A 14,196-nucleotide genomic window follows, 5' to 3' on the forward strand; every position below is an offset into this window, starting at 1 on the left:
TGAATATTTATGTCAATAGTGTGTGATAAACCCATACTGCTGTTTAACCCTGTCATGTAATTGTGTCTACACTCATAGACCATTAACTTATGATGTTTTAAGAAATAAGATTTAAATCAACTCTATATCACTGTTATATTCACTGGTATATAACTATTCACTGGTGTATATACCACTTATGCTGATTTGTATCATTCCATTCAGTCTTGATGCACATCATGACTGTGACAGACTCAAGACCTCTCAGGCATTGCTGGTTAACTTTGTTTTCAAAAAGATGTCATCAAGTAAAAAATTTTACTTTTTTGAAGATGATATCATATCAATTAATCTATGTGTTAAAAAGTGTTTTTTTTTTGGGGGGGGGCATCTTCATTGCATAAAATTATTTAGTAAGAAAACCTGAATCTAAAAACTGAATCTATAAAGAGATTAATCTGATTAATTTCATTATTAAGGATAGTTCAGTTATATCGTCAACTGTTCAGCAATAGTAAAATGTGGTCATTTTTTTCTGTTTTGAAGTTTTTGTTTTACTTTTTCAGTGTTTTACAGACTATTGCCAGAGTGAAAGCTGATCAGTTCAAAGCCACCATGTCACAAAAATAATATTAACAAGTACTATACCTGATATTTGTATTATTATGTCCTCTAGCCCTGATGATGAGGATACTCCAGCTATATATGAGATCTTGACCCTTTTAAAATGTTGATATCTTCCATATTCCTCACATATAACAACAGACTTTCCTCATTCCTTTGAATGTTACATTTTCTTTAAAAATGAAAAGCAAGATTTTTTTAATAACTTACAGGCTAACTAGCGCAAAAATCCCATTCTGTGTTAAACTTTATTAACTTGCCAAGAAACCTAGCATTCTGGCATCTATAGTCTATAAACTTTCAAAATCTTTACAATTCCAAAAGGAAATCTTTGGCTTGAAGAAAAAACATTTCATCACGACACTATGACTAAGTCATGAATCTACATACAGTACAGAATGAATCTACAAACAGTACTTTTTCCATGAAGTAAACAATAGTACATCTGGTACTAATGGATAGCATCCTATATTTGACAGTTTGAAAACTAGAAAGTCTCTTTAACACGCATACGAACACACAATCCTTCACTCATACGTTGACATTGTGAGAATGATTACTGGTCTTATTTGCTTCAAGGTAAAGCTGTCTCTCAAAGCCTTTTTGAATCCCAGAGGAAAGTGCCCAGCCGAGCTAACGATCCTTTGTGTATGAGCCCAAGGAGTCCCTCCACACATAAGACCTGAAACAATTATTCAGGAAACTACTTATTACACACAGCATGTCAGTTGCCCTCACTAGGAGTTGGCTACCTCAAACCAGATTCCATTTTTCTCTCTTTCTTTAGATCTCTCTCTCTCTCTCTCTCTCTCTCTCTCTCTCTCTCTCTCTCTCTCTCTCTCACACACACACTCTCTCTCTCTCTCTCTCTCACACACACACACACACACACACACACACACACACACACACACACACACACACACACACACACACACACACACACACACACACACACACACACACACACACTTGTTGCTCAACTAAGCCCTTGTATATTTGTATCAAATGAACAAATGTACTCTTTCAAATGCTTCATCCAAAGTCCTAAGCATATTTGAATATGTACACCAAATTTCATGTGCACTTCCTAGGATATGACTGAGCAAAAGGACTTTAAAATACATTTGGCACACACATGCCTGTGGAGATTAGTTACGCTCCTCCTCTACTCAAATATTAGCAAATGATTAAATCAGTTTTTTATACTGCAAATTTATGTAGAAAGTCTTTTTAACATAAAGACTAATAAAGAAGGGACTTTATAACAGAGAGAGAGAGAGAGAGAGAGAGAGAGAGAGAGAGAGAGAGAGAGAGAGAGATAGAGAGAGAGAGAGAGAGAAAATGGGACAGAGATAAGCTGTAAAGCAAGAATACCTAGTTCCTGAAAAACAGGGCATAAAGTACCCTCCCATTACAATGTCATTTCATCCCAGCACAGTCTTTAAGTAATAACTCTCAGTGGGGTGTGCCATTATCACCCCAACCCCTCTGCCCTCCATCCGCCACACTGTCTTCAAAGCAGGTGCTCCTGTTGTCATCAACTGTCCACGCAGTCTCCACTTCCCCTCTGCAACATCCCTTCTGATGGTCTGCATGCTTCACTTTTCCACCTTCCCTCCATTCCTTAAAAAAAAAAACTCACAAAGATGGACACCACAAAATCAATAATCAATCCCTGAACATCAAATCCTTTGTTGTGGTTTCTCTCTATCTGTCTCTGTCTTTCAGATGTAAAAGCACAACACAATCAGACACAAAGTTTATCCCCAATCACAAAATACAGAGGCACAGTGCAGCCCCAAAACAGCAAACAATTCAAAAACCCATTTGTGAACCCCTGCTGAGAACAAGTTTACCTCATGAGATGGGTCAACTATATACAAGGAAAGTGATTTACAGCTGACCTTTGGGTTGTTGATTGCTCACACCATTTGCTTATTGCTGTTTGATTTCAAACCAAAACAGTATGCAATTAGAGAGATGCCTAAACAATTCTTGCATCATTAACTAAAGCTACTGTATTATCACTCTTGTTGTTAACCAACTACAGACATGTGTGCAAGAGCTTTTCTAATAAACAACATTTTGACCATAATGAGATATGAAAACATTGTTTTAGTGGTAGAAGAGCAACAAAAATAACGAAAAATGTGCCATGTATGTTCTAATAAAAAATGATGCAATACTTAACTTAATAAACATTTTCTGTCTAATACATTTTACCCTATATAGACCTCATAGTACTCAAACCCTAGCAAATTAATTCACGTTAAAATACCTAATAGGAAAAAAAAATGCATACAAGAATGAATTTCACATAAACACTGATGCTAACGTCATCCCTCCTTTTTTAGTTGCTTTGTTTGGACTACTGAGATGTAAGAACTGAGACGTTTTGCGTGCTAGGCATTTCAGAACTAGGACAGCTCCCCAGAAGCGAGAAGGTACGCGCATTTGTGACTAGAAGTCGAATTTTTATAAGACATGCATACTCTGAATTGCCAGCGTTCACATACCCAGACATACAGTAACAAGGAGTTGGAGTTGTTAGGGGAATGTGTGTAGAGAACAGAGGAATTGCAGCTGCCCTAAGGTCTGAAGATCTCCGCAAAATCGGGATCAGTATTCGCCATTTACTTCAATTAGCATAGTCGGTCGCGCCTGAATGACGAGCCTAGGCGCTTTTGTCCCCTCATCACCCGAGGACGACGGGGGTGACAGGACCCAGGTGAAGCCAAAGTTACAATGGATTAAAGGACTTTTTTTTGGTGGAAGACATGAATGCAGAAATACGCACAGAGAGCCGGGACCCAACAAGATCTCTGTTTGCGGAACTGAATTATTATCACAAATGTTATAAAAAAATTATAAAAGAAACGCCTAAGAATGGGCTTACTGGTCTGCAGCCTTTTCATGGAAAAAAGTAATAATAATAATCCACTGAGCTGTCTTTTGACCATTAGACTCACCCATGGTTCTAAAAAGGATAAATAAGCCGTATAAATTGGGATATTGTGCGCTTTTCTCAAACATAATCCAAACACTTACGGACCCACGTGAGTGGAAAACTGCTGTCCAAACTCTATTACAGTAATTAGGCGTATCACGCATCACAGTTTTCATAGGCTGGCTGGAGCTTCAGTTATTCTACCGTTTAAGGATAGTAGCTTATTATGTTGTTAATCAGGAAAAATACAAACACAGCGTCATGCGTGAGAATTGCGTTAGGAAGTTGTGAATGAGAACATTCAGATGCAGTAAATGAGGGAAACGGGCAGATGCGGCTGATTATCACTGCCGACTGTAGTGTTGCCGTAATGAGCGAGCAGACCGACTGTTCGGATGCTGATTAGCGGCCCTTAGGGAGCCTCTGTTTTTCTTGAGTAATTGATAGTTAGACTCCGCTTTAATTAAAAACGCTGCCTGGACCACTGATGTCATATTTTGCGGAGCAGAGGGAATAAGAGAGAATGGATTAAGCAAAGCGACTGCGTTTGTGTGTATGTGTGTGTGTGTGTGTGTGTGTGTGTGTGTGTGTGTGTGTGTGTGTGTGTGTGTGTGTGTGTGTGTGTGTGTGTGTGTGTGTGTGTGTTTCTCTGTTAACCCTCATCACTACGTTATTATATAATTAAAACACTAGTTAACTGCAGCTTAACAAAATGTGCTTAGGTTATACAAATTTTCATATGCCACAAATTAGTAACACGGTGATGTACAGTCTTACATTTTAAAGGAGCTGCAATAAAAACCGGCCCTGTTACTAAAATTTTCCTCTGGGCACTCACTTTTATGGGATGGCATTTGTAAAGGTGGCGTTTTCCCTCAGCTTACACACCCTTTTCCCACCAATTTAGTGGGACACTTTGGCTTTTTGTGTGGTCCCCCCGCCTTGTCCCGCTCTAGAGGGCTGCCCCCTATCTAACGCACACCTGTGTGACTGGCCCGATCCCTTCACGAACTCGCTGGGGCTTGTAATCAGCTTTGTGAAGCTATTGAGGCCACGGCTCAGTGCAAACTTCCCAACCACACAGCGCGCTCGACCACTGAATGGCAGCGCAGCGTGGGGGCGCCTCTCCAAACTCCGGTCCTGCCAAATTCCTGTAGAGTCTCTCACAATCACCCCTACACAGACACAAATAAGAATGAGAAGAAGAAGAAGAAGAAGAAAAGAAGAAGAAGAAGAAGAAGAAGAAGAAGAAGAAGAAGATCTTTAGAGACTTTTAACATTATAAAAAATAGGAAGAGACGATCGTTGAGATAAAGTTAAGTGTAACAATTAGTTGTATCATGGTGGAGATCAGGCCTATTTGAAGCTCAGTTTGACCTGGGATATCTTTGTGAATGCTGTGAATGCTGTGAATGTGAATTTTACTGAGGTGTTTCCCAAACAGTCTGTTGGGAAAACATTACATAGGGCCCTGTGAATGCAGGAAAGATGTAATTTTAAAGTTTAACACTTTGAAGCTCAGCACATTAAGTCTGCCTGCTTAACACAAATACAAGAATACAATACTGCCAATCTTGGCACATACCACAAAATCTGAACAGAAAGGAGCAAAACATTGCAAAATAAAATAATAAAAAAAAACGTTAAACCAAGTTGTGGGGGGTTTAAGAGGGCATTGAACGCCAAACCACATTTTTTGCCTCTTAAAAGCCTGCTAGAGAGTCGCAGACTGCAGAAATTGCGGCGCAGCAGCATCTCTCCTCTTGGAAGGGCGCAGGATTAAGAGGCCGCGAGATTGTTAAACATGTCAACGTGTAATTGCACGATAAGGCCCTCGCGAGGAATTTATTGGCCCAGTTGCTATTTCTATTCCCCCCTAATCTCGTTCAGCACATTCGTTCCGTGCAATCTGTCTCCGTAATCTTCTGCGACAGAACGGCGACCAATAGCGGCATACTGGCTTTTTTTGGTGAAGGGAGAGAAATATGCAGAGGCGTGATAAAGTGATGCTAATTATCCCCATTTAGGACAGCGAGAGCGAGAGATCGGGGAATGCACGAGAGAGAGGCGAATAGGAGCCAGCAGCAGCCAAGGCTCTCCCAACGCAAAATATATCGGTGGTTACAAGATAAGGACATCGCCCCTTGAGACAATTTATTGGTTGGGGTTCACCGCTATAACCAGCAGCTCCACCACTTTGGCCACCACTTCCAACCCCATCCCATCCTTTTTACGCACACCCGCCCCACCGCTTTGGTGGAGGAGTAAATTATTTTGGTGAAATTTACCAGAACGCTTTGGCTTTAACCTGGCAACGTGCCCTAAATCGCACCCCGCCTCTGTGCTTTCAGTGCTAATCCGTGTCTATTTTCGGGGGCACCAAAAATACAAAGAGCTGCAGAGAGGGCAGTCCCTCAGCTCTACTACTCCACTTCTCAGGCAAGTAAAAGTGTAGGCCCATAAAGAATCAGAATCACTCGGCCATCGTGACAATTATTTTTTAAGAAACTGAATATAGTATGATAATATGTATTATTATTATTATTATTATTATTATTATTATTATTATTATTATTATTATTATTATTTTTATTATTATTATTATTATTATTATTATTATTATTAGAAGAAGAAGAAGAAGAAGAAGAAGAAGAAGAAGAAGAAAGAAGAAGATTATATTTTACACAATATCTTTAATTGTGGTAAAGAGTTTATAGTTATCGAAGCATTTCAGGCAAAATCATTTATTTTTTAAGTTTTAAGTTACCTTAAAACTTTTCGATTTTTTTTTGTTTATTGAAGTTAATTTATAATAGCTGCTGTCAACAATAAACTACGTGGGATTCATTAATGGTTAATGTTTTTTTAATACCATGAGCATTAAAGATTCTGAAGATTTTATTCTTCAAACGTTGTGTATGGGATGGGAAGCTGAACTGGGGGTCTGACACTTGTTGCTGAACTTCCTCTGGAGTAACAGTGAAGCGATAATAGACTGTGACCTGCTGCTGACCCAGAGGTCAGAGCGTCTGCTAGTTAATCCCACGTCCCCTTACACACTCCATTCAACTCACTTTCTGTGATTGAGCACTCAAAAATACATGAGCACAAGATGGTCCACATCTCCCAAATAATGCACGGTAAATGAGTGCATGTTATGGTTTACGACACACTGAAAACTATATGTAATAAACTGTCCTATTATTTTACTTATAACAATATATCAAATTCTTATACCCAATATAATTGAAATGGTGTTGTTTGATAGAAAAGGCTGTTTGTTAGTGTGTAAGTGATTCTTGGTTTTCATATAATACATTTTGTACTCTATGATCATTTTATGTCAAAATACTCTGGTATTTCAAGTCCGAGATGGTGTTTAAATGAACCGGGTTTAATACACTATAAAACTTTAGTACGTTTTGATATGTTTAAATTTACTATTAACTGTTTAAACAGAACGGCATCCACAAACATGTTTGTGTTGTTAGCTCTTCAAAACCGCAGATGAACATTACTGTCATGCTTTTCAGTTTAAAAGTTATGCTTATACACCTAAAATATGAATAAGGCCAAATATCGTTTAAAAAAAGTTTATATAAAAATATATGCTTGGCCTATAGCAATTATAACGCATGAACTTGGATTATAAAGAATCATTCAATTGCAATTTAATATATAGTTTTTTTATTCTTTAATAAACATGTCAGATAAACACGTTTTCGGTGGAAATAATAATTTATTGTGCAGGATAAAGTGAAGGAGAGCAGATTTAGTACAGTGTGAAGAAACAACCTGGTCTTTTACGTTACAAACTTAAGAAGGTATTTTTTTTAATGTATTTAACTTTTTGATTTATTTTTTTATTTCCCCACATAACTTATAATAATAATAATAATAATAATAATAATAATAATAATAATAATAATAATAATAATAATAATTGATGGAAAGATCTTAGTGGATTTTATGGACAGTCTAAAGTAAGACAATTTACTAAGTAAACTTCCCCAAAATGTCCCACTAAAAGAAATAATTACTTGAATAACGACTAACAATAGTGTGTAATTAAATGGTCGTTTACGCTGAGGAGCAAATAGTTGCACATTGTTCTCCAATAATGATGTGAGAGAAGGAACGGAACAATTCCGAAATGCCATGAACAAAATAACAAAACTAACACATTTTAGAACCATAGTAACATTCTTCCAAATTTTATTTAGACAATGAGTCAGCGCAAAGTGAGAATGTAAACTGGCAGGAATGCATTTCATAAATTATATACAGCAGCAGTTGCGTGCCAGTCTTTTCCAAATATTAAAACTTATTCACAATTTACAGTAAATGTTACAGCATATTTCAGGTACACAGATTCACGTGTACAAATGTTTCAAATGTAATAGGCTATTCAAGAAACTCTTTATAAATTACCAGAAACATTTTTTCCAAGTTATGCTAGATGTGATCTTATTAACTTAAAAATGAATTTGCACAAATAAATATGTGAACAGAAACACTCCAGTCAATGGGTACATCGCGGGGTTTTTTGGCATGGCCAGGAAGAATGTCAAATTAGAATTGATGAACAGTATAATTTATAAAAACATGTTAAGTCTAAGTGACAATATCGGCTCTCGATTTCCTCGGAACGGAAACCAAACTATTTTTATCTTAAATTACAAGGACATCTTAAAACATTCTGTACAAAAGTAGTTAATGGCCATCGAAAAGAGGTCAATATTTGGTGGTGTGTCTGAATCCCCCCTCCCTTTCTTCAACAATTTCAAATGTGCGTGAGCGGGACAGTTCCGTTTACTCCGGCCGTCGTGCTCTGATAGTGTTGCGGTAAAGCGTGCAGTCTGCTTTGAACGGACGGCTCTCCGGTCTCTCCAGCCGGTAAATACATGCTAATCATCTCCCTCAAGTCTCCCTGGCACGGGCCTCTGGAGTGCGTGCTAACTGGAGGACTTACGTTCGGCTCGGTCTTGACCAAAGAGCTCAGCGTTCCGATAGCAGCCGACGACGGAACACCCGCATTTTGGTGTTGGGAATAAGAAATTCCTCCGTAGCCGGGCGGCGACGCGCTCATGTAACTCTGTGAACTGGATATGGGGCTGTACTGCAGAGCGCTCATGTCGTAACGGTGCATTGGCTGCGGGTTGTGCGGATGATGGTGGTGGGCATGCGGGTGGTGGTGGTGGTGTGCCCCGCTACCTGGATGCTGACCATAGGCAAGCTGTGCCTCCTGCATCATAGCGGCAGCAGCGGCAGCGGCAGCGACTTGGCCTGAATACGCACCGTTTGCCCAGCCGTTCATGTGCGAGTAACCGGCGCCGGCCGAGCCTCCGTGACCCCCGGGGCTTTCTAGCCTCTGGCCTACTCCAGCTGCGCTCATGCCCACTCCGAGGCCAACTCCCGCTCCCGTGGCCGCTCCGCCGAGGAGACCGCCAGCCAGAGAGTACTTGTCCTTTTTAAGCAGCGTCTTGGTTTTGCGCCTCGGTCGGTATTTGTAATCCGGATGCTCTTTCATGTGCAGGGCGCGCAGCCGTTTTGCCTCGTCGATAAAGGGCCGCTTTTCAGCTTCTGACATCACTTTCCACTCTGCTCCGAGTCTCTTGCTGATCTCAGAGTTGTGCATTTTCGGATTTTCCTGAGCCATTTTCCGGCGCTGCCCGCGGGACCACACCATAAAAGCATTCATAGGACGTTTGACGCGCTCTTGGTTGGCTTTGTTCCCCGTGTTCGGACCTGTCTGCCCCGGGTTTGTATTCTGTGGTCCCGGGGAGTGCAAGTCCGTCTCCATCATCATGCTATACATTCACGTGGTTTTTGGACTTCTCAACCAATACAAAAAAGCATTAACTTTCGGCGCTGGTCCGCCGGAGCAGGTGCAACACAATCTAGTCAAGGAGAACTCCGGAATGAAGTGGAATTTAATCCGAACAGTGGCTGTGAGTTTGAAGTTCTGATGTTTTTTTCCCCCGTAGTCTGTTTTGTCTTGTCCCCAACAGCGGTTTTACATCCACGCTAATTGAAAGCGCATTGGAGCTACTTTCCCTAGTGGAGCTGAGGAGTTAGTTAAAGTGGCGGCCATATGACGGGTTTTGACAGCGATTAAACCGAGTCAGCGGCCAATGGCGTGCAAGAACGAGAGCGATTTGCATCGTGATCGGTGCAGTGACGTAGAAGCGAGGACAGACCTAGTAGGCGGGGTGCAGCAGGGGTCAACCACGCCCCTCTAATGGAAACCAGAGAGCGGGAGACCCTGAAAGATTATGGCCGGTTGTTTCCCCCCCAATAGATTATTATTATTATTATTATTATTATTATTATTATTATTATTATTATTATTATTATTATTATTATTATTATTAATAATAATAATAAAACACTTAACAGCATCCTATTTAAAAGTTTCAATGCTCGATTCACTTTAACATTTAACATGATTTAAGTGCAAATAAAGAGTAAGATCTCCTAAATAAATAGTTTATAATAAAGAAAAAAAAGAAAATAATGAAATGATAAATGTTGAGTTTAAATCAATTTTAATTCCCTGCTGGATATGACAACTTATACAATATTATGAAAACCTAAATGTCAATGGTTTTGCTCAGGGAAAATGGTTAAGAAAGACCATTATAACAAATAGTCAGCCGATTTGATTCTGTGAATGCGCCTGTCTTCTGTATACAGGATACAGGAACCAAGATACAACTGCGCACTATGTTCACCTGCATCCCACAAACGCTACATGTACTGTCTATCGGCATGCGTTCTGTAGGATCCCAACTGCTGGCTAAATTTACAAAAGATTGCCTATATGTTCAGCGAATACGTTTAGTCAAAAGGCAATGCGATTGCATAGATGTCTAAAAGGTGACTTAGTGCCGTCTGCTGGCAGTTCACTGTTTGGAATATGTCATGGTTCTCAAAGACAGCATCACAGTACGAAATACACGTTAAAGTGTCTTACACTGAAACAACGGATTAGGTGCAATACTGTATATACATCTGTATGATTTTTACTATGTTGTTTTCAACTTACGATATTAAGACCAATTGCATGTTACATTCTATTGGCAAGCGGAAAATCTCACACTGTGCACCACGCAGCACATGTATAATTCGAATTTCACAGCTGACCTGCCCTGAAAACACCAATCAGCCCCTAATTGAAGGCAAAACAAAAATATTCCTGCCCCGCTGCGCAGTTAACGATGCCAAGCTGTATTGCTTTTAATTAGGTTAATACCGATATGCATGAGAAAAAAGAGTCATTCAACGTGAATCACACAGCAAATTGTGTAATTGTGCTTAAACATATGACAGTGGTAAATATCATATCTGTCACTCGCACAAGACGAGATCATTTAAATTACAGGTAAATGTTGAATATAAAGAATATCAATTATTTTCCCCATTTTCCCCTAATAATTTTAAACGGCACCTGTGAAATTTGATACAGAGTTCTAGAATGACGTCTAAATATTTTATGTGATGATGCTCTATATATTGCTCACAATAAAAACATAGAACTAGGGAATTAGAAGTTGTTGTTTTTTTTATTTTCTTTTTTCTCTAAGAAATCACAAAGCAATACGTTTGCGCCTAAATAAGGATCTATTAAAATACTAGAATATACATATTTGGTGTATATTATAATATATGAAAATATGATCTCATAGCCAGAACATGTGACTTAATCAATTTTTTATTTTTGTATGCTTTCGTATATTTTAAGTCGTCTTTATTTTGATCAAATTACCCAGCAGACTGTGATGGCCGAGAAAAAGCAAGCTCATGTAGCATACTACTACTACGAATAATAATAATAATAATAATAATAATAATAATAATAATAATAATAATAATAATAATAATAATAACACTTTAATTAATTATAGTTATATAACATTATTCATTTTTTTAATTAATTTATTGTTTGTGTTGGTTGTTTTTTAATAAAGAAAAACCAAACTTAGTGCTCATACCGATTAATTTACTATTTCTCTTTACTTTAAAAATTCCTTTTGCTTTTAGAAAAATACTTGACGAGGGGATTAGTAAGATTAGACGTTTCCGTTTCGCTTGGATTAAAGTCAATTGAAACACACCGTAACCCTCGTGGGACACATTTACTTTGTCCTTGTTATTTTGTGTCCCTCGCTGCGCGCTTTGGAGAAGTGCAGATTGAGCACGTGGGGGAGAGGGAACGGCGGTGGTGCGCGCACGAGTGCAGGGGTCACAGCAGTTCCCCTAAACAAACAGCACTGACCCTCATAATTGTTCAAGGGTTCTTATTTGTTGGATTAAGATGGATGCGCTCTCTTTCTCGAAACACAAAAGATTTTGCACAAACCCCACAATGGCACTATCCAAATTTATAAGCTGCCTTCTATTAGACATGTACTTGGTTCTCTTGACAAGTAAGACTACTACTACTACTACTATTACTACTACTACTACTACTACTACTACTACTACTACTACTACTACTACTACTACTACTATTATTATTATTATTATTATTATTATTATTATTATTATTATTATTATTATTATTATTATTATAAAATACAACAACAACAATAATAATATTAATATTAATAATAATAATAATAATAATAATAATAATAATAATAATAATAATAATAATAATAATAATATAAGCATATAAGAAAATCTTTGCAAGAAATAATGCGTGGACAAAAACTAACCATAGAGCCGACTTTTTATTTCAGAAAAGAATTATTACCCCAGCAGTGTACCCTCTCCCTCCCTTTGCTAAACGTCTCCGAAAAGTGGAGAGTCTCTTGAACTTGTGAGCAGGCAGTTTAGCATCACCATCTGACAGGTGTTAGCGGCCGCGCGCCTCACAAAATATAATCACGCTGTAGGGAGATTGGAACAGTAAAATGGTCTGGGAGAGGAGTTTTGGATATCATATATCAGAGATACCAGCGTCTAATACACAAATGCACCAGACACAAATTTCCAATACATGAGTGAAAAGTCTGAAATCTATAGACTCGGTGTCATCACATGTCGTCTAAGATTCCTTTTCCCAAAACATATTTGTGTAGAATATTTTCGATCTAAGTGAACTAATCGGACACGTGCGAGTCAGCATTTCAGTATGGCTTAAAATATAATTCAGCAGGATTAAAAGTAGAATCGCAGTCATAAACCTTATTGATTAAAGCAAAGTATCAACACTGTTTCACTCATCTTTTGCGTTATATAGATGAGACATTTCACCTGTGTAGTTCAATATAATTTATATACAGTTACAGCTTTACTGTATAGAATTTACAGTTCAAACCTAATGGCTTGTATACGAACAAGTGTGTATTAACAGAGGGTAATATTCTATAATTTGTTAAACGCAGACCTCAATGACGGTTGGTGAGTTAATACAACAAAAAAACTGTGAAAACCACTTCGAAGAAATTATATCATCTAAATATTCTCTACCTAAATAAGGTTTCGGCGGCGTATTTATGAGATTGAATTCCATTTTAAACTTTGACATAATAACTGGCTAAAGAAATACACATTTAGTGTATACCTAAATAACTTTCTACAACTATTCTGTTCAGATATTTATTTATGTCTCATTGTCTACTGAGTAAATCTGTTAGTCTTTTCTAGGCGGGTCTTTAACGGCGCGACTTCCTCCGACGCAATGCACTTAACCCATCGCTTATACAGTAGCATTCGAAATTCACAGTGCAAATGTCTAATTTATCATTTATCCAGTTTAACCAAAGACCTTTAAGCGGATGTATCTCAGTTTTTGACTTAATTATAAACACCAGGCTTAGTTATAGGCAGTGTGGTCAGTTCCAGCGCACTGGAGTTGTTGCGCCAAACCGGGTTGCTTTGGCGAGGATTAGTGATTTAACACATCACGCGTTCGTATCCAAATACCAACATATTAATCCCGATTATTCCGATTTTCCTAAAGCGTATAACCAATGAGTTTCGGCAGTAATTTTCCTCTCTAAAATAATCTGAATCATTACATTCCGGATCAAGCAAACTTACGGGAGTTCCACGGTTCCTGATTTGCAGTGCTGGAAAACTGTTGTTGCTCGTGACTATTGCTCCATCCCTCTTAAAAACTAGTTTAGTGCGCCAAAGCTGCGCAAGCCCGGTTCATCCATCCCACCACTCACTACACACTGAGCAGAGAAGCAAGAAAATGAAATTTATTATAGACTCGAAAGACAATTTCAAGTCATTGTTTCTCTCGACGAAAGGGCTCCTTCTTACATAATGAAGCGCCTTTTGTGTGGCGCGAAACAATGGCAAACAAGTATTCTAATAAATAGCCACTTTTTTGTTCCCTCTCGAGGATGAATGGAGTCGAGCAGTTGGGTTTGAAAGCAGCTGCGGCGCGCACAGGAGACGCTTGGGGGTGGAGCCTCTGCGCGCGGCCACTCTGCTCTATGGAAACGGACTTGGAGAGCGGAAGCAGCAGCGGCAGAAGCAGCATGTCCGCATCCTTGATCGCCTCAAAAGTCTATCAGCTACTACAAGGCTCCAAAGAGCACTGCACAAATTAAATAAAAGAATCCCTAAACAGACGTTCTTTCATTTACTGTGTTCACAGTACAGCACTTATGCGCACAGATTCA

The 14,196-nt window shown here is 38.7% G+C and overlaps 1 protein-coding gene and 1 long non-coding RNA gene across 2 annotated transcripts; both read right to left on the reverse strand.

Moving 5' to 3' along the window:
• Positions 1-1,460: 1,460 nt before the first annotated feature.
• On the reverse strand, positions 1,461-13,937 carry LOC125141545. Its single transcript, XR_007140968.1, has 3 exons — positions 13,832-13,937; positions 13,604-13,740; positions 1,461-4,728 (listed from the first exon to the last, which is right to left on the reverse strand). It is a non-coding gene; the product is annotated as an uncharacterized LOC125141545 (long non-coding RNA).
• Positions 7,505-9,836, reverse strand: sox1a (SRY-box transcription factor 1a). Its single transcript, XM_027164170.2, has one exon. It carries the CDS (start codon positions 9,369-9,371, stop codon positions 8,337-8,339), a length of 1,035 nt encoding a protein of 344 aa, XP_027019971.1. The 5' UTR covers positions 9,372-9,836; the 3' UTR covers positions 7,505-8,336.
• Positions 13,938-14,196: the final 259 nt, after the last annotated feature.

This window comes from Tachysurus fulvidraco, chromosome 6, assembly GCF_022655615.1.
Source record: "Tachysurus fulvidraco isolate hzauxx_2018 chromosome 6, HZAU_PFXX_2.0, whole genome shotgun sequence".
Classification (NCBI taxonomy): Eukaryota; Metazoa; Chordata; class Actinopteri; order Siluriformes; family Bagridae; genus Tachysurus; species Tachysurus fulvidraco.

What these genes read in the sequence shown, in the direction of transcription:
- sox1a (XM_027164170.2), bottom strand. Translation starts at nt 9,371, where the DNA reads ATGTATAGCATGATGATGGAGACGGACTTGCACTCCCCGGGACCACAG.